Source organism: Scheffersomyces coipomensis (genome assembly GCF_036884675.1).
Source record: "Scheffersomyces coipomensis strain NRRL Y-17651 chromosome Unknown DFJ63scaffold_2, whole genome shotgun sequence".
Taxonomy (NCBI): Eukaryota; Fungi; Ascomycota; class Pichiomycetes; order Serinales; family Debaryomycetaceae; genus Scheffersomyces; species Scheffersomyces coipomensis.
In genome coordinates, this window is record NW_027042893.1 from 238,580 (window position 1) to 261,482 (window position 22,903).

Genomic DNA, 22,903 nt, shown 5'->3' on the forward strand with positions numbered 1-22,903 from the left:
TGGTTGATGTAGTAGATTACGATGAATTATATAATTGAAGTTGATTTCTTTGATAACGAATTCATTACACACTCCTTGTAAATAAAGATTGGCTATCTTATCCATAAATGATTATCTATTTATCTATTTCTATCAAAAATTTATCCTCTTACATCATTATAGGCATCGTCATAACCTAAAAAGTATAATGGAAACAAATAGCGATAAAAAAGCTAATCTATTCTCACTAAATAGAGATAACCCCTCCTTTCTTTCCCTCCCCCGTAATTTTTTCTTTTTCTGTAAACCAAAAATTCCTTTTGGCTTTTCTTTTTAAAAATTTCTTTTTTTTTAACGTCTTTTTGCGATTTTTCTTCTTTTTTTGTCCTTTTTTTTGGGGAGAGGCAGATTTTCTAAAAAACTATAATCATTAAAATTTAAATATCGTTTTATTGTTTTGGGGATAACAATTAAAAATGTCTATTATTATCAACTTTACAATGTTTTTATGCTTTTCTCCACTCTTCGTCTTACCTACTCCAATCAGAGAGAGTTGACTGATATAAAAATATGCTAAAACTTACTATATCCATTGTTAAATTGTTTCTTATTCTGTTTTGCTAATCCAATTATTTTTTTAGTGATGAATTCTAGCGGTGGTGGACTTATTTCTGCTTCTAACTTGGTACCTCAACCACGTCCACGTCCAGTACCACCACCACCACCGGAAAAAAAAAAACGTTTTTTTCTCTTTTCTTTTCTTTTTTTTTTTGGTTTCTTTTAGTTTTGAACCCCACGCACGACCATAGTTTAATTGACCCACTTTTTTTTAGTTTCTTAACCTTTTCCTTATAACCAAATCATTCTATATCCTATACTTTATCATACTCTATTCAATTCATGTAAACAATAGAGTAATCTCAATTATAATTATGTAAAGATAATACAAAATATATAACAACAGTTATAGTTTTATTGATAATATTGTAAGCAGGTACGCCCTAAACTCTAAACCAATTACTATTTTGTTTCTCACTAAAACCGATATCTCTCACTGTTAGTGCTAGGCGTAATTGTTAGGCGTAAGTATCAGTCTCACAGCACCTTTTTTTATTTTTTTTGTCAGTTTGTCAGTTTCTGCTGTAAAACTTCAAATCCCAATTTTTCCCCTGTAAACTTTCCTATCAACATTATTTATTTATCATTTTATCATTAACCCATCCAATCCATTTCATTCCAATTGTATCGCTAGATAGACTGTCATACAAATCATCAATCCATCCATCAAGTCATCCCACTTATCCATTCCACCCCGCTTTGTTTGTTCAATTGTATGTTATATTGTAATCTTTATCATCAAACTCCTGCTCCCCGTTAATTACAACATCAAACATCAAAAGCATTTCTAGTTTAAGAATTCATCTCATATATACAAAACACAGTAGCCTATACATCCACCCCTACTCTTTGGTTCATTAATCGATTAATTAATTGATTGATTGATTGACTTATTGAATATCTTAATCTAGTTTGTTTTTATTTTCTTGTTTTTTTAACTTTGGCTGCCTTTTTTTATATTTACTGATAACATCATCCATCAACCCTACGAATTACAGCATATTATCCAATCAATCAATCCTTAAATAACTGGATCTACCCATATTCACCTCATATATTCATAGATAAACAATTTTTTACCTTACTTATTCCCTCCTTCCTTCATTCACATCATAGTTAAAAGATAATTAGCAGGTAAGTAATACAACAACATTCAGTTATGGAAGATAGTAATATTGATAATAGAAGAGCATTTATAGAAACTCTCATAACAAGAGTACAATCCCTATTACCTAATAGAACCGGTCATCCCTTAACTGAAGTGGAATTAAATCCTCAATTCATTGTTGCCAAAAAAATCTTACTTGAAAATCAAACTAAACATGAATCAATTGTTACATTTATAATTCTTACCTTTGTGAATCATTTAATTGCTATTAATGATGAAGCAAATGGTGTGAAATTAAAGGATCGAGATGAAAAATCAGTGGCTTCAACTTTAATCATTGTTAAATTATTATCAGAGATTTTGAAATCAAATTGGAATCGTGAAAAAACTTTATATAATTATGATCATAATGATTTAGTTTCTAATTATTCTCGATTTTATTATTATGAACCTCCATCTCCGATAGATCCAGCCATTATAAATCATTTATTAAGTACATTTATGAATCTTTTATCATTAGGTGTTGTTAAAAGAGTATTGGCCATTGTAAAACCAGATTTAGAAGAGTCCAAAGATGATAGTTCAAATCCATCAAGTTCATTATCAAATAATAGTCCATTAAGTCAACAATTAAATCAACAATCTATAGATACAGAATTAATTAATAATCATATTGATGAAATAGATAATCATATAGAAGTCATATTACGATATATTGCATCTGCTAATCCAGATCATTATTATGAGTTCATTCATGCTAAGATCTTTAAATACAGTACCAATGATGAATTTATACCTATCCCAATCTTACAAAAGTATTCACCTATGATTAAATTTATGTTCTTTTCTCATGAAAATAGTGAAAGAATAGCTGCTGATATTATTAAAGCGTTACCATTTATAAAGTCCATCAGTTGGAAACAAATTTTTTATGTATTCTTATCAACCAGTATCAAAGATCAAACGTTTTCAAGAAGTCAAGATTATACTTCCATTATAACTTTATCAAATCCAGAATTTTTAAAAGTGGTACAAAATTTATTCGATCATGCATCTTCTGTGTTTGATGATAATATAACTTCATTAGCATGTACTGCATTTACTTTAACTTGGTTAGTGATTTTATGTCTTGATGATTTCGTTGAATTGGAAGCTGATAAACCTTTAAATAAATTAAAAATAACTTTCAATAAAAGATTGAAGTTCTTAGTATCGGTATTAAAAGATACTTCAATGTCAACCAATTTGGAAAGTTTTGATTCATTAATTAATATGTATCATTTGGCAGCAAGATTGAAAACTTCAGGATATACTGATCACCCAGTATATAAGTTTGGGTTGAGATATCTTGAAACAACTCATATCAACCTTGTTAAATATGGTCAAAGTCACGCAGCACAATTATCTAGTGACGAAGCATTATTTACAAAGTATGATTATTTGGTAGTAAATTATTATATTGCTGCTAGTATGTTAAAACCTGATAAATTCAACAATATAATCTTTCAAAACTATCAATCACATCAAGATAATATAAGAGAAGTTAGGATTTTGGTTAAGATTTTAAAAGGATTATCTGAATTGGAGAAAGCTAAGGACTTATTTCATGATATCATGTTAAAATTAGCAATTCCTTTAAGAATCACGATTTTTGGGTCGATTAAAATATTAAAGCAATATGATTATGAAAGAAATCAACATAATCCTCTCTTATCATCATCATCTTCGGCTGCATCTTTATATTCCGATATTTTGAGTGTGGAAAGTGGTCAATTATTTAGCTTCCCTTCAGAATTCCCCTTAACTAAAAAGACCAGTTTGGATCATTATCTTCAAGATATATCACCTTCTTCAACATCAATTAGTAATACTATTGATTCTCAAATCGATGATTCATTCAATGCTCCATCCAACAATAATAATAATAGTTCTGTAAATCGTCAAAGTTCTTTGAATCATCAAATTCACCATCCACCTCCACCTTCTATACAGTCACAACCTTCACAGCAATCATCTATACCACAACTACAGCTGCAACAATCGCAATCAACTATACAAACCCAATCTCATTCCTTACAACAACCAACATTACCTCCGTTAAATACATCTATTTCAGCAGTATCACATCATAGTCATCTTCATAATCACCAAGCATCTAATTCATCATCTAATTCAACCACCACTCATTCATTATCAAGACATCGACTTAAGTTGGTGGCTACTACACAAGAGATTTTGGCAGATGCCTTCCATGTATTTACAGCTGCTCCTGAATTATATTTCAATGAAGCAGAATTAATGAATGATTTTAATTTACAATCGAGAAATTATGATGAATTAATTCAAAAAATATTACAATTTTGTCAAGAGGCTTGCATTCCATTCAAAGTTGCGTTCCGTAGTAAACAGGATGATTCTAAATTATTTGATGCTGGATGTTTATTAGCTATGATTTTAGTTGATGAAAATACTTTGATTGTCAAGAATCATACTACCTTATCAACATTTGCTAATTATACTATTTCTAATTATATTATTCAAACCATTTGTGAATCCTGTTTACTGTTGTCATTGATTGATTCGAAATTCAAAGCATGTTTCCTTTTCATAAATGATTTCTTACAACGTCGTGATGTCTTTTCCCCAATTATTTTATCAAATAAAATCATTACCGATCCTGCTACCAGTAAATACTTTGAAGTTGGAGGTGGAGTGATTCATTCAATTGAAAAGATTTTATTACTTTCATTATGTACTCATGATATTCAATTTTATAATATTGCAAAGACTACTATGAGATGGTATTGTAATGAAATTAATAACCAATCTCAAATTTATAAAAACAATGGTCAAGAAATAGATGAGAATTTATTAGAGACTTTTGAAAGAATCATTAATGATGACTCAGTATTCACTGGATTTGTATCTTTACATAAAAGATTCAGAAGTATTTTACGTGATGCTAAACCAACAAAATCATTATACCAAGTTTGGTTAGTCATATATAATCGTTGGTTGGAATTATTAGATAATAAGGATGAAAGTTTGGTTTTCAAACACTACACTGGATTCTTAGTCTCAACTTCTGGTTGTTTCCTTTCTACACAATTTTCCAATAATGATCCGGTTCAAAAAGAAAAATCACTTAATTACATCAGTGAATTCTTTGATAAATGTATTGGATTATTAACCTTCCATGACTTAGGAATAAGATTGGTTGTGACTGATGCCTTATCAAATGAATCTCATTCTGACGTTTATCATTTGATCTCATCCAAATTAATGCATGTTGCTAATGGTTATGCTGAAAAGAAAATCATTAATGATGAATCTGTGCTTTACATAGAACAAGCATTAGTTATAATAACCAATATGATGACCATTAAGAATGATGGGGCTTTCTTATTGGCTTCGTTATTACCTAATATTTGTCAATTTTTTATTAAATTCATTAATTTATTAGATGATTTAAAGGATATGTTACGATTAAAATTGAAATTTTGTCGTTTGGGTATAACATTAGAAACTGAACGTGAAAGAGTTGGGTTAAGAGGGGCATTTAAATTAAGAAATATTTATGCCAAGGCTTCAGCTGAATGGTTAGAAGGAGCTGTATTTTTTGAAGAATTAAGAGAAGAAGAAGGTCTTAGCAGTGGTGTTCATAGTGAAACTGCTCTGTCAGTTAAATCTACCAGCAATGAATCAGAAATTTATCTTATGGATTTAGCAGTTTTATCATCAAAATGTTTACTGTTACAATTAGACGAGATTGTGTTGGAAGTGCCTGATGGTACCAAAGATTCTGAAATTAGAAAGTACAAAGATTTAGCATTTGGAAATTATTTTTCATTATTCTATAAAATCATTCAAAAATATTCGGCCGTTAATACTGGTTCAAACAAATCAAAGCATAAGATTAATCAAATAATTGAAAACATCTTAAAGAGTGTATCTAATATTTTGAAATACGATACTGATATAGGTATGCAATTTGTTTTACCAATGGGTTATCATCCTAATAAGAAGATAAGATCAATATTTTTGAGTGTATTTTCTTATATGCTTGCCTCTAGAAAGAGTAAAAAGTCAAAGGAAGAATATCCTGATCATATTATTCAAAAGCTATCTGAGATAACTGAAATATATGGTGCCGTGGCTGAAGTTGCTTCACTGACTGAACATAGTTTATTCTCATCTTCATTGTTTGGTATATTTGGGTATACGAAAAAATTGGATGACTTGTTTACTGTTTTATTAAATGAGGAATTTAGTAACGTTACTCGTTCGTCCGATATATTCAGAAGTAATTCGACATTAACAAGATTATTATCTAACTTTGTTAAAGATTATGGTAATGACTATTTGTTAACTACTTTAAAACCATTTGTTCAAGAATTAGTGGATAATGATATTGTTTGCCAAGTTGAAAAAGCTGATACTAGTGAAGCTGACACCAAAATGTTTATGAAATACTTTAACAAATTGGTTGATATAATAACTCTGTCCAATGACAATATCCCAAGCTCGTTCAAATTTATTTGTTCGGAGATTTATAAATGCGTGGAAAAGAAATTTACTGATGCTGCATTGGTAGCAGTAGGTTCATTCTTATTTTTAAGATTTATTTGTCCTGCTATTGTCAGTCCGGAAGTGTTTTTGGATATCACAGTTACCAATCCAAAGGTTCGTAAAACCTTAATTCAATTGACTAAAGTTTTACAAAATATTGCCAATGGGTCTTTAAGTTCATTAAAATTACCTGGTTTAAGTTCTTGTACTGAGGAAATCAATTCCGCCAATATCAAAATATTCGAATTCATGAAATATGTTTCAACTCAGGAATCAAGCGTTTATCCGTTTGAAAGTATCAATAATAAACCTGTTTCCGAATTGAGATATTTGCATAAGTTTATTTATACTTATTTTATCAATATCAAAGTTCAATATTTAACTACCACATCCAACGTCACTAATTTGCATGATAGAATCAGAATGTTTAAAATATTCGATTGTATTGCTCAAGAGTTGGGTTATCCAAAGCCTTCAGTCCAATTACAAATCAACGCACCTAATAAAAATTCTGATCCAAACAATATTTCAACTAATCAGTACAATGACTTTATGACTAAGATGTCAATGACTTATAATGATAAATCAATTGATTCTAACATTATCCATAATTCAATCTTTTCTGATGGTACACCAGTTGTGGTTCTTAATTTTAAACAATTACAACGTCAACTTAATTATGATATGTATTATTTGGTTTATAAATTATTTGAAACCGCTTCACAAATATGGGAGAACAAGTTCTACTTTGTATTGGATTTTACTGAATTAGTCATTAAAGATGATTTAGATAAACTTTACGTTCAACTTGTTAGTACGTATGCTCCAGAGCAATTATTCAGAAATTGTGCTAGGATTTATTACTTCAATATTCCAAGAACCGGTTATTTAAGAATAACTGATTCTATGAAATCATTAAGAAAGATCGGAGCTGAATACGGAACAAAGATCTATACTTATTCACAAGCTGATTCTCCTGATATCATCCACAGTCTTTGTTTGGATGCCGATTCAGTGTCAATAGTGAGAGACACCAAGGTTGTGTTTAGTCATGTCAAGGCATATGACGAAGAGAGCAAGACATATTCACCAGTCAATGTTAGGATTGGAAGAAAATGGTTTCAAGTTTGTTCAGAAGATCGAGTTATTTTCAAGGGTTCTGCATGTGTCACTGATAGTTTTGTTCCAGTTGAAATATATAGATTATCAGAATTCTCGAAGTGTGAAGTTACCAATTATACTGGATATGCGGATGAATTCACTATATTTTTGAAATTCGGTCATAAGATAACCTTTAGATCTCACGAACGCCTGGAAATTCTTAGATTTATTTATTTCACAACTTCAAGATTAACCAAAGAAATGAAATCAATCGAAGACAAAACTGGTGAAAGAGAACATAATATGCACTGGTTTGGAAGATTATATAATATTGTCTTCCAAGGTTTATTATGTAGCGACGATGAAGTTAGAGCTTCGGCATCATTATTATTTGGAGCCTTATCAACTTATTTTGAAATTGATTTCGGTATTGATTGTCATCATGCTAAGAGTATTGCATTCCCAGCCAATACAACGCAATTTGTGGTTTCAGTATCAAGTCATTTAGCTAAAAACTTACCAACTTTATCATACAGGTTTTTCAAGGCATTCTTTGATAATTATGAAAAATTACCAGAAGAAAATAAATTGAGTTCAATAATTTATGTTTCGCCCTGGATTTCAAATATTTATGAATATATCTATCTTGAAAATGAAAACAACGGAGCTGCCAGACTTGCAGAACTTGTTAGGTTATTTTGCAGAATTTCTGCTCTTAATAAAGATTATATCGCATTTTTGAATGATTATATTTGGAAAACTTTGTTTGCTGAAACAAGATTGATTTCTGTTTTGGTAGATGAGGTGGTTGCATATGCGGTAGATAACAAGAATGATGCAGACTGGTCGTTCATTATAGCTACCATAAGTCCATCAATCGAAGTGAGTGGTGAAGTCGTTTCAAGATTGATTAGTTGTGTCAATAAGGCTAAGAAAAACGAATCTTCCATTGTATCACAGAGTAGATTGTTTGAAATCAAAGTGTTGGTCAAGATTTGTTCATCATTATTTTTCAATTCATTCACTTTAGCAAGATTATATGTGGCGGATATATTCTTTTTCTGTACTCTTTTCATTGATAATGTCTACTTAGAGTTTGGTCCAGATTTACAAAAATTGGTTATTAATATCATTCAATCATTCTTACATAAGCCAGAGTTAACACCAGAACAAGAAAAAGTAGTCGATGATACTATTAACTACTTCAGTAGTCAAAGAGCTAAAATGTTATTTGGTATGACAAGAGATATCACATCATCTGCTGTTGATGTTGGTCAAATCTATAATCGTGCCACAAATTTCGAAATCCTTTGTGATTACTTGAATGACTTCATTCTTGCTATTGGTTCTACTGATGATACAAAAGTATGGAGAGCTAGATGGTGTTCTTACACCATTGATGTTGCCTTTTCCAAGGAATCTCTTTTCCAAAGTAGAGGTATTTTGGTTTATGGTATTCTTGCCAAGAGTGGTATTAATGATTCTACTGCTTGTAGAGGATTAAAATTGATTGCAAATGGAGATGTTAGTACTTTAGAATATACTACAAGTATTAGTATTGCTACTGCTCGTGTAATCCAAGGTTTGCCTGAAACATCAATATTACCACCTATTTTAGTTTGGCCACAATTTTGCTTTGGTCTTATGAATTATTCGGTATTATACCAACCTTCAATTCAATGTTTGGTAAACTGTTTAGTGAAAATTATCGAGGTTGGTCAAGATTATATTGATAAAGCGTTTGAACAAAGACTTTACTTAGAACCATATATAAGTGATTTTGAAAGATCTTATAAATTTGAAATCACTAAACAAAATTTTGGGGTTCATATATTTTTCGTGTTAACTCAAGGTTTAAGAATTTCTCATTTCAAACATACTTCGTTGACTTGCTTAAAGCAGTACTTTTCAATAAGATATAAGTATAAAGATAGAAATGAGATTGAAGGTAAATACGTTCAAACAAATGCTCTTGCTTATCTTGTTTTCATTTATTTAAGTTCAGATGATTCTGATTTCGAAGCTTTCATTCAAGAACTTGGTATTCATACCGAATACGTTACTATTACCAATGGACGTATTCCAAAGATTGTGATTGACTTTTTTGCACAGCAAAGTGATCCATCCATGGTGACTTTAATTCATGCTGCATATTTTGTCGAGTCTAAATCTGTCGATAGTGTTTTCAAGACAAAATTCTTACATGTTTATGATTACATTTTCAGAAGATACCCTGAAGTTGGTTTATTAGTATATCATATCTTGAAACCAGCCTTAGAGCATAGCTTTTTAACGTCGACTTCTACTGATCTTGTGGAGACCATATCTAAGATTATGATTTCTGTGTTTAGTTCTGATACCTATTCAGCAGCACAATATAAGGCCAAGGTTGATGAGATTCTTGGTAGTAGTAAGATCACTATAATCAAGGAGAATAGAAAGATGAGAACTCCTGAAGGTTTCCATACCGGTAATGCGTTTGAAAACACAGTATCAGCCGATTTAAAGAAATTACAAATGATGCTTTATAGAAGTGCCTGTTTATTTGTGGAAGGGTCAAGATTAGAGGATTGAACCCCCTAATTTTTATTACACTTTTTATCAGCTATTTTTATGATAATATATTACCATTTGCTGAAAGGCATGTTGGTTTTATTTGGTATTAATAGATTCTTAGTTATTACTACGAGCAATACAATTACTCGTAAGTTTTATACACTCACATTTTTAAGGATCTGCTTGCTTAGTTATAGCAGCAGCATTTTATGACGAAATGATCAACTGTTCAAGTGTTTAAGTTTTAACTTGTTCAGATTATATAGAATTCATTTTTTAATTTTTACATTCTCTTCTTATTATTAAACGTTTATTGCTAATTTATTAAATGCATCTATAAAATTCTATGTAGAATCTACTATGGTTTCTTATGAGTATTAAGTTTCAGTCTCATTTGCTTTTCAAAATCTCTTTTATAAAGTCTGAATAATAGCATGGTTGCTCTTGCATCTTCAACTGAAGAATGAGCAGCACCTTGAATATCAATTTTTAAAAAATGCAGAGTAAGTTTCTTTAAGGATGGAGTTCTACCACTCGCTATTTGTCTAAATGGAAGATATTGAGTAGTATCCCGTATCATGACTTTTGGATGGGATAAAAATAATGCATCAAGATCATGATGAATAGCATGACCCACTAATATTCTATTATTTAATAAATCTGATGTTTTCTTTTGAGCTTCACTGAAAGAAATAGCATTATGCATATGTTTTGGAGTAACTCCACTAACCCAAGTTCTCCAATCAGTTACTTTCTCTCTTGGTTTCACAAACTCATCTAATATGACATGACCATAGAAATTAACGATTGAAACTCGAGCAAGGGCAGATTCTTCACCTTCAGGACCAACACCCACAAATTCACAATCCATCGATAAATATTTACCTGGTTCTATTCTTCTTGAATCATTACCAATCGGTATTAACTTGACACTATTATCTTCAAGATCATTATTCGTTATTTCCTTATCAGTCAGCAATATAGCTTCAATGGCTGACTTGGGTGTGACAATGGTGGTGGTAGTAATTGGTTCTGATGATACTGATTTCTTAGCCACTACTTCATTAATTTGTTTTTTTATCTTATCTGACTTCTGTATGATTTTCTTCTTCTTGATTATGGGTTTACCTGAGTCCTTAGCTATTCTTGAAGAGAGATTCTTCCAATTCAGAGAGAGTTTACTCATATCTGATTATCGTTTATAAATAATTTGCAATAACTTTTAAACTTAATCGATGCTCATTACAGATTTTTTTTTATCTACAGATTTTTGTACGCAAAAAAAAGAAGGATTTTTCCTCGTAAATAAAAATATGGTGGCATAATAATATACATTTCATAAACTATTTACATTTACATTTGCTATATACGTATATGTTTTGGGGGAGAGCTGGATTCTAGAAATTAGAAGCGTTATACACTTGAAGAACCCATCTTAACTTATCTATAATCTCCTGACATTCTTGAATGTTTTTGGCTTCAAGGTCATATTTCTTCTTAACGGCTGCCGAATCCTTATTTGTAGCTGTTGTGGATGATGTATCCACTGATTTTTGAATAACGATTTTGAAATGATTTGGATTCTTAGAGTCTTTATATTGTTTCAATTTAACAATTTGAGTAATATGGAATGAACTTGTCTTTTGCATCAGTTGTTTGTAATAATTATTATAATTATAGTAATGATGGTGATGATGATGATTTTGATTAATATCACTTTGACCAAATGGATTATCAGCTGGGTTTAATTTGAAAACGGCATCATCAGATGGAGTTAAATGAATATAATCTCCATCAATAACCAATGATCTTTCCATTTTATTTAGAATCGTAGTCTTTTTCCTCCATACTTTCCATTTGAAATAAATCGAATTAAGATTAGCAGGTAACAGAGGATTCTTCCCTGTTATTATATCATCTAAATATTTATTAGATGAAAGATTCGGCTTAGTCTCCAGTGGACCTAATGTTGGAGGTTCTTTTCTTCTTCCCAGAGGTTTCTTACTCACTATCAATGTATCATTAGGTTCTATATTCATAGCTTGGAATTTTTCTTCCAATTGTTTCTTATCTGGAGTAATATTCATCGTGAATGTTGAATCTGATGGAGTAATAGTGTTATTTAATAACAGATTATCAATCGAACTAGTACCAAGGAAACTCAATCTATTATCAATTGGTGACAATTCTAAGATATTACTCTCTAAATTAGATACTTTCTCATCATCTTTAACCACTCTTGTTTGTTGTTGTTGTTGTTGCAGTTGCAGTTGAGTCAGTGAACTTCCATTACCAACATCAAGCATAGAACTTGGAGTTCGTTTGGAATTCTTTCCCTTTCCTAGGGCAATCTTAAATAAAAACTTGGCCATGGGTAATCCATGTTGATTACAAAATTCTCGTAAAACATACCCTACTGAATCATCTGATGATGCATAATAGACATAATCTGCCGAAGTACTAATCACAGACGGCATAGTGATTTTAAGCTGAATCTTTCCATTTTCTTCATGTTCCGATTCTTCTGCAATGACGGGATTGATATCTCTATTTTGTTGATATTTGATTAAATTCTGTTTAAATTCCATCGCCAAGGGGGATAGTTTTTCATTCTTGTTTATTTCTTTAGGATCAAGAATCTTAGATAATCCTAATTCTTTTGGGAAATTATATGATTTAAGATTTCGATTCCGTTCTAAGATCCCAAATGGTCCATATACCTCTCCATCTTCATCCACCAATTCAAGTCTCCAATGTAATGGATTGAAATTCGTCATGTCTGAAACATCACTATTGAATTCAGGAACTTTAAGGAGATTTAAAAGGATGAATCCAATACAATCTCCCAAGGCAACATTTTCATTAACTTTCAAATCCTTTAATACTAATTTACGACTTGGGAGAAGGAAAATATCGACCGAAGTTTTATTTACATTATCATGATCAGTTTCGACAAATGAGAAATATTTCAAAGGGTTGACATTAGCTGATTTGAATCTGGTATGAATCAATGAACTTAAATTAGAACCCTTTGCTTTAGTGAGATTATTGTCGGTATTAAGTTTTTCAAATGTAAGGGAGTTCTTTCTCGTACTTAATGATGTAGAAGATTTAGCGGATGTTACTTTATTTGAATTAATGACTGAATTCTGAGATCCTGAGTTTTTGAAATTAGCCGTTTTGGAAAGACTTTGAGTATCGAATGAAGTTCGTTTTGTCTTTCTACTTCGTTTGGAGTTGAATACTGAATTATTATTTTGATTTGTGAATGAAAAACTATTAGAATTGGCCACATAAGAATCTAATAACATGGAGGAATCCAATATGGAATCAGTTTCAATATCAGTGAATGCCGAATCAGTAGATGAAGTTTCATCATCATCTTCATCATCATCGAATTCATCACTATCTTCACCATCCACATAATCATCATCATCTTCATCATCATCATCATCATATTCATCTTCATCATCATCATCTTCTTCATTATCCAGACCATCTATGTCTCCTGATTTTTCATGAACTTCATAATTATGGACAACTTTCCCATTAGAATCCACTGGAACTCCAAAATCAGAATCAATAGTTATGGTATCTGATTTATCAATGACAGATTTATCATGATTATTTTTACGACCATTAGTAATTTTAGACTCAGGATTAGTTTCTGGTTCTTCTTTCGTTTCAGTAATGGCTGTTCCTGGTGATATTTCCTTGATAGATTGTGGTTCTAGGATTTGAGTGTTTATAGACAGTCCACTATCACTTGAATCATCCACAGTATCTTTCAGTTTTTTATCTTTATTACTAGTTTGAAAGAATTTAACAATTTCAGAAGGGATATTAGTAGCTCTACGTGCCGTGGTATTTATGGTAGTATTCTTTGAAGATTTTGAATCACTATCTTTTATATCCAGATCGAATTCATCTTGAAACATATTATAACTTGATGGGATATCTTCAACTTCGGGAGTTAAAAGGGATTCAGCCATGGTTTCTTGTATGGTATGATTATTATCATTTGGTTTCGATTCTTCGGATGGTTCTTCTTCTTCAGTAGGTCCTAATGATTTAGCACTCTTTCGTCGTTGATGATGCAGCAGTTTCCTCCTTCTTCTTCTTGTATTATTATGATTAGTGTTATTATTATTATTAGTATTATTTTGATGATGATGATGATGATTTGTATCGGCATGACCATTATGTTTCATGGATTTTTGGATATGTCTTGCTATTTGGAAAGTGATTGGAGGAGATTCTGGAATAGGGAATGAAGGGATAGGTACTCCATAATGATTTTCATCATTTTCTATAATGATTGGTTTTATAATTCGATTAGCAAAACCATCTTGACCATTTTGAGCTAGATAAGTAGCTCGTAGATGACCTAGTAGATGAGTAGTATCGAAAGGGAATGCCATATTATACTATGATACTCCTTAACTAATACACTCCTAAGTTGTGAATTGAAATAGAGGGAAGGGAAAGGGCAATATAGTTTAAATCAATTAAACATGCTTGATAGTTAATTAAAGTATCAAAGACCCAAACCGCAGTACTTAACCCATTGTTATACTTGCCCCCTCAAACCCTCCACACATTCCATCCATCCACCCACAAGTACGTACTATAGTTAACTTACAATGGTTACTCAATTAGCCATACTATACACTACATAGATCATACACAGACTGATCAATTGAGTTATCTGTTCTTACAGTTACTATCTATTGACCAACCAGTTATGATTATTATTACTATGATGATATCATACAAAGATAACAACAACAAAGTTGCACACGTGACCAGTTGTTTAACAGTGAAAATTTCATTTTCTCATACAAATCAAAACAGAACACAATACAAATACAAAGGAGAGAGAGGAATACCCTTTTCTAAAACACACCAAAGTTTGTTTGTTTAGGTTGGCGAAGTTTAAATTCAGTTTACAACACACATTCAACTATCATCAATCTATATTCCAATCCATAACAAGGGTCATTCATTTCACTAGTAGTCCATCCAATCCAATCAATCCTATCCATCCCTAGACATTCCCTTCCTCCACCTCTTCCACTCCACTGCACTCCACTTCAACAATCTTTTTGTCTTTGCACAACCCCGTTTCATCAGTTGTAATTAATATGTACTACCATTTAACAACTCCAACTTTATTCATAATCTTATCATAAATCATATCATATCTTATCTTATCACTTTATATACACTTATATAGATCTCATTGATACAAACCTTCTCCCCAGTCTAGACTAATACTCACATTCCATCCATCCTTTCTTATCAATCGTATCATGAACCCATTAACTCAATCCGATAATAGAAATCGTCCAGTATCTGGATTCCAAGAATTATCTTCAGAACTTGATAATATCTATAACAGTTACTCCCAATCAAGTCATAATCATAGTGTTGATACCCTTGATTCTCAAAAAGATCAAGCTCCAACTAATCTTCATCATTCAACTAGTAGTTCAAATCGATTCTTACAATCTATAAATCAAAAATTACATATATCATCTCGATTATCTTCCATTCATTTAGATGAAGATGAAAATATCACAAGAAGTGCTCCTGAAACTCCCAATTCTTCTTCATCCTTTGATTTCACTCCTCGACCTCATTCTCAACATCATGCATTAACCAATTCTTCTTTAAATGTATTACTAGATACTCCCACCACGGATGCTGAATTCAAACAATTGTTTGGATCTCCTCTTCAAAATGAATCTGGCATTGAAGATGATGATGATGATGACGATGATAATGATGTTGACGACGATGGTCAAGTTATAGAAGATGATGATGGTGTACCTTATAATAAAGATGCCGATAAGGACGATGAATGGGATAATAAAGGTGCTGCCGTAAAACAAATCAAAGATGCTAATAATACCAAAATTATAAGAAGAGGTGTATCCGATTTCCAATTTGGTAAACAATTAGGTGAAGGATCTTATTCAACTGTTATCCTTGGAACTGATAAACATACTTCAAAACAATATGCCGTCAAAATCCTCGACAAGAGACATATCATCAAGGAAAAGAAAGTTAAATACGTTAATATTGAAAAACATGCTTTAAATCGATTAAGTAATCGTATGGGAGTTATCTCATTATATTTCACATTCCAAGATAAAAGTTCATTATATTTTGTCCTCGATTATGCATCAAATGGTGAATTATTATCATTAATTAAACGTTATGGAACATTAAGCGAAGATTGTACTCGACATTTTGGAGCTCAAATCCTTGATGCCATCAAATACATGCATGATAATGGTGTTATTCATCGTGATATCAAACCAGAAAATATCTTACTTGATGATAAACTTCGAATTCAAATCACTGATTTCGGTACCGCAAGATTATTAGAAAAGAAAAATGATGAAAGTGAAGAATACCCTGTTGATGTTCGAGCTAAATCATTCGTCGGTACCGCTGAATATGTTTCTCCTGAATTATTAGAAAATAAATATTGTGGTAAACCAGGTGATGTATGGGCTTTCGGATGTATCATTTATCAAATGATTGCTGGTAAACCACCTTTCAAAGCAACTAATGAATATTTAACGTTTCAAAAAATTACAAAATTACAATTTGCATTCAGTGCTGGTTTCCCTAATATTGTGAGAGATTTAATTAAACAGATATTGGTTTTACAGCCATCTAAGAGAGCCACGATTCAAACTATTCAAAATCATTACTTTTTCCAAGGAATTAATTTCGATGATTTTGATCTGATATGGTATAAGGATCCACCGGAATTAGGTCCATATAAAATGACAGCTAAATCAATGATGAAAATTCCTGAATTATCAAAATCAGCATCTCAAGTCACAGTCACTAAAAAGATATATAAAAGACCTACCAATAATAATTCCAATTCTGATGTTACTCCATTAACAAGAAGAGCCTTGAGTGAAAATAATACTAAATTAGTTAATCCTGCAAGTGTGGCTGCATTTGTCCTTAATAAGAAAGATGGAGTAACTGCCGAAAATAGTGAAGATTCATCAAATGATAGTCCAAATGAAAGTGAACCAGTCAGAGCTACGAATTCATCTAGTCTGAATTCAGTTACTCCAAAAGCAACACCAACACCAGATTATATTCCAGGTACCAATATCTTAAGACCAACGATTAATACTCGTCAAAATTATTCTCGATCAATCACCCAACGAAAGGCAAGCAACAACAATAATGGTTCAAGTAAACCGAAATCTCGGGTTATGGATGTCGCTCCATTAAGTACATTAGAAGCAGCATGGAGTCAATATCTTAAACATGGTGATGAAAGAATCTTAAAATTAGGACCAGTATTGGTTCATCGGGAACCAACTGAATCATTTGAACGAAAGAATAAAGGATCATTACATGATTCACCATTAGGTTATACTAATAAATTACTGTCATCAGTGGCTCCACCATCAAGAGGCTCAAGTTTACTTACTCAAGTTGTGAAGGGTTCTACTGCTGGATTAAGACATGCTGAATCAATGAATTCTGATGATTCTTATCAATCCGCTGATGAAACTGACGCTATTATTGATTATTTTGAAATTGAAGAAGTTACTGATAGTGATCGAAAAAGTACTGATTCCAAACGAGATGGTAAAACTGATTCAAAGACGGGTGAAGGTAAGAGTAATAGTTTAACATCTTCTACCAGTTCAAATACAAGACATCGAGGATCATCACTTTTAAAGAGACTTGGGTTTTCGCATATTGATAAAAAGGATAATTCATCATCCGATTCAAGTTCAGTGTCAGGTACACCAACTCGTCAACATGCATTAGAAAAAACTCGAACTTGTACAATGGTTATCACTACTCATGGTCGAGCTTTGATTTTCTTTAGAGATGATAAAGAAACTAATTATCGATTGATAAGTGAAGTTAAATTGAAATATCCTTTTATTCAATTTAAAGAATTAGTATCATCATCTAATAAATTTCAAAAATTATTACCAAGTACAGGTATATTTGCTATTGAATCACTGAATACAACTTTAGTATTTGAAGTTGAGAAATATGAAGTAACTACATGGACAGAAGCATTAGCTAAAGCTAAATATAATCAATTAGAACGAGAATTTGAAATGTCAAGAACAAATAGTTCTGTCAATCTGAGTGTGGTTACTAGTAATACTAATAATAGTTCACCAAAATTACAAGATTCACCTTCATTTGCCAGTATAAGTCAAAAGAGAGTTCCATCGGATGATAAACCTCGTAGACCTGATAATGGAGGACTTGTGATAACTAAACGTCCAACAACTCCCACTACCCCAATATCACCAACGATTAGAGCTGTTAGTGATAGTAGTAGTAGTAGTAATAAAACTCAAGCTAATAATCTTATGAATTCAAAGATTAAAATCAAAGTTCCAAGAAGGAAACCTCCACCTCCTATGAGTCCAATCAATGGAGTTAATATGCATACTGGATTAGCGGCCTCTGATTCCAATGAAAGTGGAATGTTACATGCTGCACAATTGGCGGTATCTAATAATGCACATATTGCATTAACTAATAATAGACGATCAAGTTTTACTAAGGATGATTTATCAAGAGTTGTATCCCCATCTTCACTGCTTAAACAAGGGATTAGAACGGGGAGAAAAGCTGCTATTACATCTATGAATTCCAAATTGTTGGCTAGAAGTCAAAGAAAGAAATAGGTTCATCATATCATAAAACATAATATAATATAATATAATATAACATAAAATAAAAAGAAATAACATAACATAATACAATTAAAATGGTGGTTTGTATTTTATTGATCGTGCATAGCTACGTATAAGTAAGTTTATATTTTGATAGAGTTTTATAGCAACAGTTTTAAAATAAAAGAAATTAACTAGGAGATTATAGTTTGTAGTAATAGTTATTTTAAAAATTGTTGCAAAATGTGTGGTGGTGGTACCTTAAATTTGAATCTGAAATGTGTTCCATCGGAATAATCTAAAAAAAATAATTAAATAAATTGGAGAGTCACCATCCAGAAGAAGAGGGGAAGGAGGAGGAGGGGGGGGAAAGAACAGTCACAGGAATCACCTGACTTTCACTTTTTTTAAAGTTACCCGCCCATTGACATTTAATTTTGTGTAACATCATATCTTACCTTATATACAGTACCAGATTCATGAAAGACATTTTTTTTGTGATATTCATAATACGACATTTTACACACTTAATGTCCTCATTCCCCCCCCTTCACCATAATGTCTCATTCTCCTTTACCAATTCAGTTAACAGAAAAAAATATACATAATAAAATTTTTCAATTCATTTACCAGATACCTTTTATAATTAATTAGTATATTTCACATCACATAAAAATGGCTAAATTCATTAAAGCAGGTAAAGTTGGTATGTATAACTCAGTTCAAATCATTCTCCTGTTACTCCATTCAAAGTTTTCCAGTATTCAAACGGGTAATTATCCCCTCCTCCTCATCATCATTAATAATTTGTCCTCTTGTGACAACCATTTGACATCAAATTTTATTAATCAAGTTTGTACTATGAATTATATCAGTTTTATAACTATAATCTATGTAAGAACGTTATTTCAATCGATTAGTACATCATCATATCATCAAAAACTGTAAACAGTTGTCATTTAGTACAATTCCTTTGACAGATGTTTCAAAATTTCATGTAACCAATCAAAGAGATGAGGAAGTGAAGAATCATCATAAAATGAAAACAAATGTAGTACAATCCATCAATGTATCAATAATGTATAAGAATCACATCTAAATAGTTTTCAAATCATCTACTTACGAACAATACCCATACTACAAATCTTTTCATGGAATAACACAAACCATCATATAAAAACAATTTATACTAACTTTTAATTTTCTTATAGCTATTGTCGTCCGTGGTCGTTTCGCTGGTAAGAAAGTCGTCATTGTTAAACCACATGATGATGGTACCAAATCACACCCTTTCCCACATGCCATTGTTGCTGGTATTGAAAGAGCTCCATTAAAGGTTACCAAAAACTTGGGTGCTAAAAAGACTGCCAAGAGAACTAAAGTTAAGCCATTTGTTAAATTAGTTAACTACAATCATTTAATGCCAACTAGATACTCTTTAGATGTTGAATCATTCAAATCCGCTGTCACTTTAGAAGCTTTAGATGAACCATCCCAAAGAGAAGAAGCTAAAAAAGTTGTTAAAAAGGCTTTAGAAGAAAAACATCAAGCTGGTAAAAACAAGTGGTTCTTCCAAAAATTACACTTTTAAATCAATCAAATCTCATCAATCATCATCCATCAATAATCATACTTCTATATAATCTTATAAACTTCTATTTTTTTGTATAAATTTGTTGTTTGGGAGGGGAAAAGGGGGTTTCCATTTTAAAAGCAAACCAATTCAAGCCATCTAATTTAATATTATTATTACTTTGTTAAATCCTTGTTTTGTTGTTTTTTTCTTCTTGCATGGGTTTAAAAATAAACATACAATAATTTAATGATCTAAAACCATCCATCATCTATCCATATAATCATATAAACAGATCAACCAAAAAATAAAAGAAAAACTATTTTAAAACTATTTTAAACCGTTGTATATGTAGATTGATAAGTTATTAGACATTCAAGTTTGCGTTTATCTTTTTTGAACCTATATCTGTATACTTAATATATACCTTTTTACACCTATAAAGTTGTTATTACATCTCTACGTTAATAATCCTCTCTTGATGGTTGCAGAATTTTTCACTCTAAACGATGAACCTGGATTTTTAACGGACTGCATATAATATGGTGAGTCTTTTTTGGATTTTCGATATCAATTATAAGCATTTAAGGAAATCATCAATATCATCGTCATCATCTTTTCAATTGGTTCTCAAGAATAACAATGTCAGTCGAAGGAAAGGTTGAAAAGTTGTCAGTCAAAGACGAAGTTGAACAAGTCGTTACACCATGGGAAGTTGAAGGAGCAGTGGTGGATGGTAAAGCTCAAGGTATCGATTATGATAAATTAATTAAACAATTTGGGACAAAAGCTATAACTGAAGATACTTTATCTAAATTTAAAAGATTAACTGGTCAAGAACCTCATCCATTCTTAAAGAGAGGAGTGTTCTTTTCTGAAAGAGATCTTGATAGAATCTTGGATTTATATGAACATGGTGAACCATTCTTTCTTTATACTGGTAGAGGTCCATCATCTGATTCGATGCATTTAGGTCATATGGTTCCATTTGAATTCACAAGATGGTTACAAGAAGTATTTGATGCTCCATTAGTGATTGAATTAACTGATGATGAGAAATTCTTATTTAAACCAAAATTATCGATTGAAGATGTTAAACAATTTTCTAAAGATAATGCTAAAGATATTATCGCTGTTGGTTTTAAGCCAGAAAATACCTTTATATTTTCTGATTTAGAATATATGGGAGGATCATTTTATGAAAATGTAGTTAGAACTTCAAGACAAATCACCACTTCAACTGCTAAAGCTGTATTTGGATTCCAAGATTCTGATTGTATTGGTAAGATTCATTTTGCTAGTATTCAAATCGCTACTGCTTTTCCATCTTCATTCCCTGATGTATTAGGCTTACCTCCAAAGACTCCATGTTTGATTCCATGTGCCATTGATCAAGATCCTTATTTTAGAGTTTGTCGTGATGTAGCTGATAAATTAAAATTTTCTAAACCAGCTTTAATTCATGCTAAATTTTTCCCTGCTTTACAAGGAGCATCAACTAAAATGTCTGCTTCAGATACTACTACTTCAATCTTTATGGGAGATTCTCAAAAGGAAATTAAAAGAAAAGTTAATAAATATGCCTTTTCAGGAGGTCAAGCTACTCTTGAAGATCATAGAAGATTGGGAGGTAATCCTGATACTGATGTTGCATATCAATATTTATCATTCTTTAGTTATGATGATGCAAGATTACAAGAACTTTCTGATGATTATAAATCTGGGAAAGTATTATCAGGTGAAATGAAACAAGAATGTATAACTGTATTACAAGAATTTGTGGCTGCTTATCAAGAAAGAAGAAGTAAAATTGATCAAGAACTTATTGATAAATTCATGAAACCTCATAAATTAGTATATGGCCAAAAGGAAAGATTAGTAGCTCCTAAAGTTAGAGAAAAGAAAGAAAAGAAATAGATGATTAATAGATAATTTTATGTACATTCATTCTCTATACTACACAATTTATAAATATATATATACACGATTAAAATTTATTGAATTAACTTTTTTGTATTTTCCAAGATAAACATTAATTTTTCAAAATCATCATCATTAGACTCATCAAATTTCCCAAACCATTTGGACCCAATTGATAATATACAATCTTTAGGATGACCCGACGTCGCTATAAGTTTACCAATTTGAGAAGCAACAATCAGAATCTTTAAATTAGCATGATTCCCTACTAATAATAATGGTTCAATCCCTATATCTGCTTCACTATTCGATATGGAACTGAGATAATTCACTGTTGCTTTGGATGATAATGGTAATTCAAAAGTTGTATCCATGACACCATTGAATTGAATATTTAAGATGATTTTATTATCTAATTCAATTTTATGAAAGAATATTTCGGTATCATTATCATCTTTATAATGAGTTTCAAATGATCTAGTAAACCCTGTAGGGTCTTCTTTTATAGTTGACATCTGACTGTTGAACTATGAGTTTAATGGTTTACATTAAATGTTTGATATATATATCAATTTGATATTCGATATTCAAGTTGATTTGTGGTGATTCACCAGGAGTATATACAGGAAGGTTATTATACAATTACACTATGAATTCACCATTAATGTAAGTTACCTTCAAGACCAGTAATATAAGAAGTTGATGTAATATCTCATATAAGAGTTGAATTGTAGTCGGTACTCCGAGTTAAGTAACATCATACCACTTTGTACACAAATAGATCCTCGG

General features: G+C 31.2%; 7 protein-coding genes across 7 annotated transcripts; 4 read left to right on the forward strand and 3 right to left on the reverse strand. All coding sequences in view use genetic code 12, as the record gives it.

Annotated features, from left to right (window-relative positions):
- Positions 1 to 1,756: 1,756 nt before the first annotated feature.
- On the forward strand, positions 1,757 to 9,949 carry IRA2 (Ras GTPase activating protein; the record flags this gene model as incomplete). Its single annotated transcript, XM_064904849.1, has 2 exons — positions 1,757 to 3,644; positions 3,822 to 9,949. 2 exons carry the CDS (start codon positions 1,757 to 1,759, stop codon positions 9,947 to 9,949), a joined length of 8,016 nt encoding a protein of 2,671 aa, XP_064763288.1.
- A 340-nt stretch (positions 9,950 to 10,289) lies between these two features.
- DFJ63DRAFT_284837 (putative 3'-5' exonuclease) lies at positions 10,290 to 11,117 on the reverse strand (the record flags this gene model as incomplete). The annotated part of the gene is made up of 1 exon (XM_064904846.1): positions 10,290 to 11,117. The coding sequence occupies one exon, from the start codon at positions 11,115 to 11,117 to the stop codon at positions 10,290 to 10,292; it is 828 nt and encodes a 275-aa protein (XP_064763289.1).
- Positions 11,118 to 11,328: 211 nt separating this feature from the next.
- DFJ63DRAFT_333579 (uncharacterized protein) lies at positions 11,329 to 14,352 on the reverse strand (the record flags this gene model as incomplete). The annotated part of the gene is made up of 1 exon (XM_064907877.1): positions 11,329 to 14,352. The coding sequence occupies one exon, from the start codon at positions 14,350 to 14,352 to the stop codon at positions 11,329 to 11,331; it is 3,024 nt and encodes a 1,007-aa protein (XP_064763290.1).
- An 891-nt stretch (positions 14,353 to 15,243) lies between these two features.
- Positions 15,244 to 18,633, forward strand: DFJ63DRAFT_284266 (PDPK1 family serine/threonine-protein kinase; the record flags this gene model as incomplete). The annotated part of the gene is made up of 3 exons (XM_064904787.1): positions 15,244 to 15,720; positions 15,787 to 17,520; positions 17,581 to 18,633. 3 exons carry the CDS (start codon positions 15,244 to 15,246, stop codon positions 18,631 to 18,633), a joined length of 3,264 nt encoding a protein of 1,087 aa, XP_064763291.1.
- A 332-nt stretch (positions 18,634 to 18,965) lies between these two features.
- On the forward strand, positions 18,966 to 20,612 carry RPL27A (60S ribosomal protein eL27). The gene is made up of 2 exons (XM_064908941.1): positions 18,966 to 19,327; positions 19,833 to 20,612. Exons 1-2 carry the CDS (start codon positions 19,297 to 19,299, stop codon positions 20,210 to 20,212), a joined length of 411 nt encoding a protein of 136 aa, XP_064763292.1. The 5' UTR covers positions 18,966 to 19,296; the 3' UTR covers positions 20,213 to 20,612.
- WRS1 (tryptophan--tRNA ligase) lies at positions 20,497 to 22,150 on the forward strand. Its single transcript, XM_064908939.1, has one exon. It carries the CDS (start codon positions 20,837 to 20,839, stop codon positions 22,109 to 22,111), a length of 1,275 nt encoding a protein of 424 aa, XP_064763293.1. The 5' UTR covers positions 20,497 to 20,836; the 3' UTR covers positions 22,112 to 22,150.
- Positions 22,151 to 22,188: 38 nt separating this feature from the next.
- DFJ63DRAFT_333583 (uncharacterized protein) lies at positions 22,189 to 22,629 on the reverse strand (the record flags this gene model as incomplete). Its single annotated transcript, XM_064907878.1, has 1 exon — positions 22,189 to 22,629. The coding sequence occupies one exon, from the start codon at positions 22,627 to 22,629 to the stop codon at positions 22,189 to 22,191; it is 441 nt and encodes a 146-aa protein (XP_064763294.1).
- Positions 22,630 to 22,903: the final 274 nt, after the last annotated feature.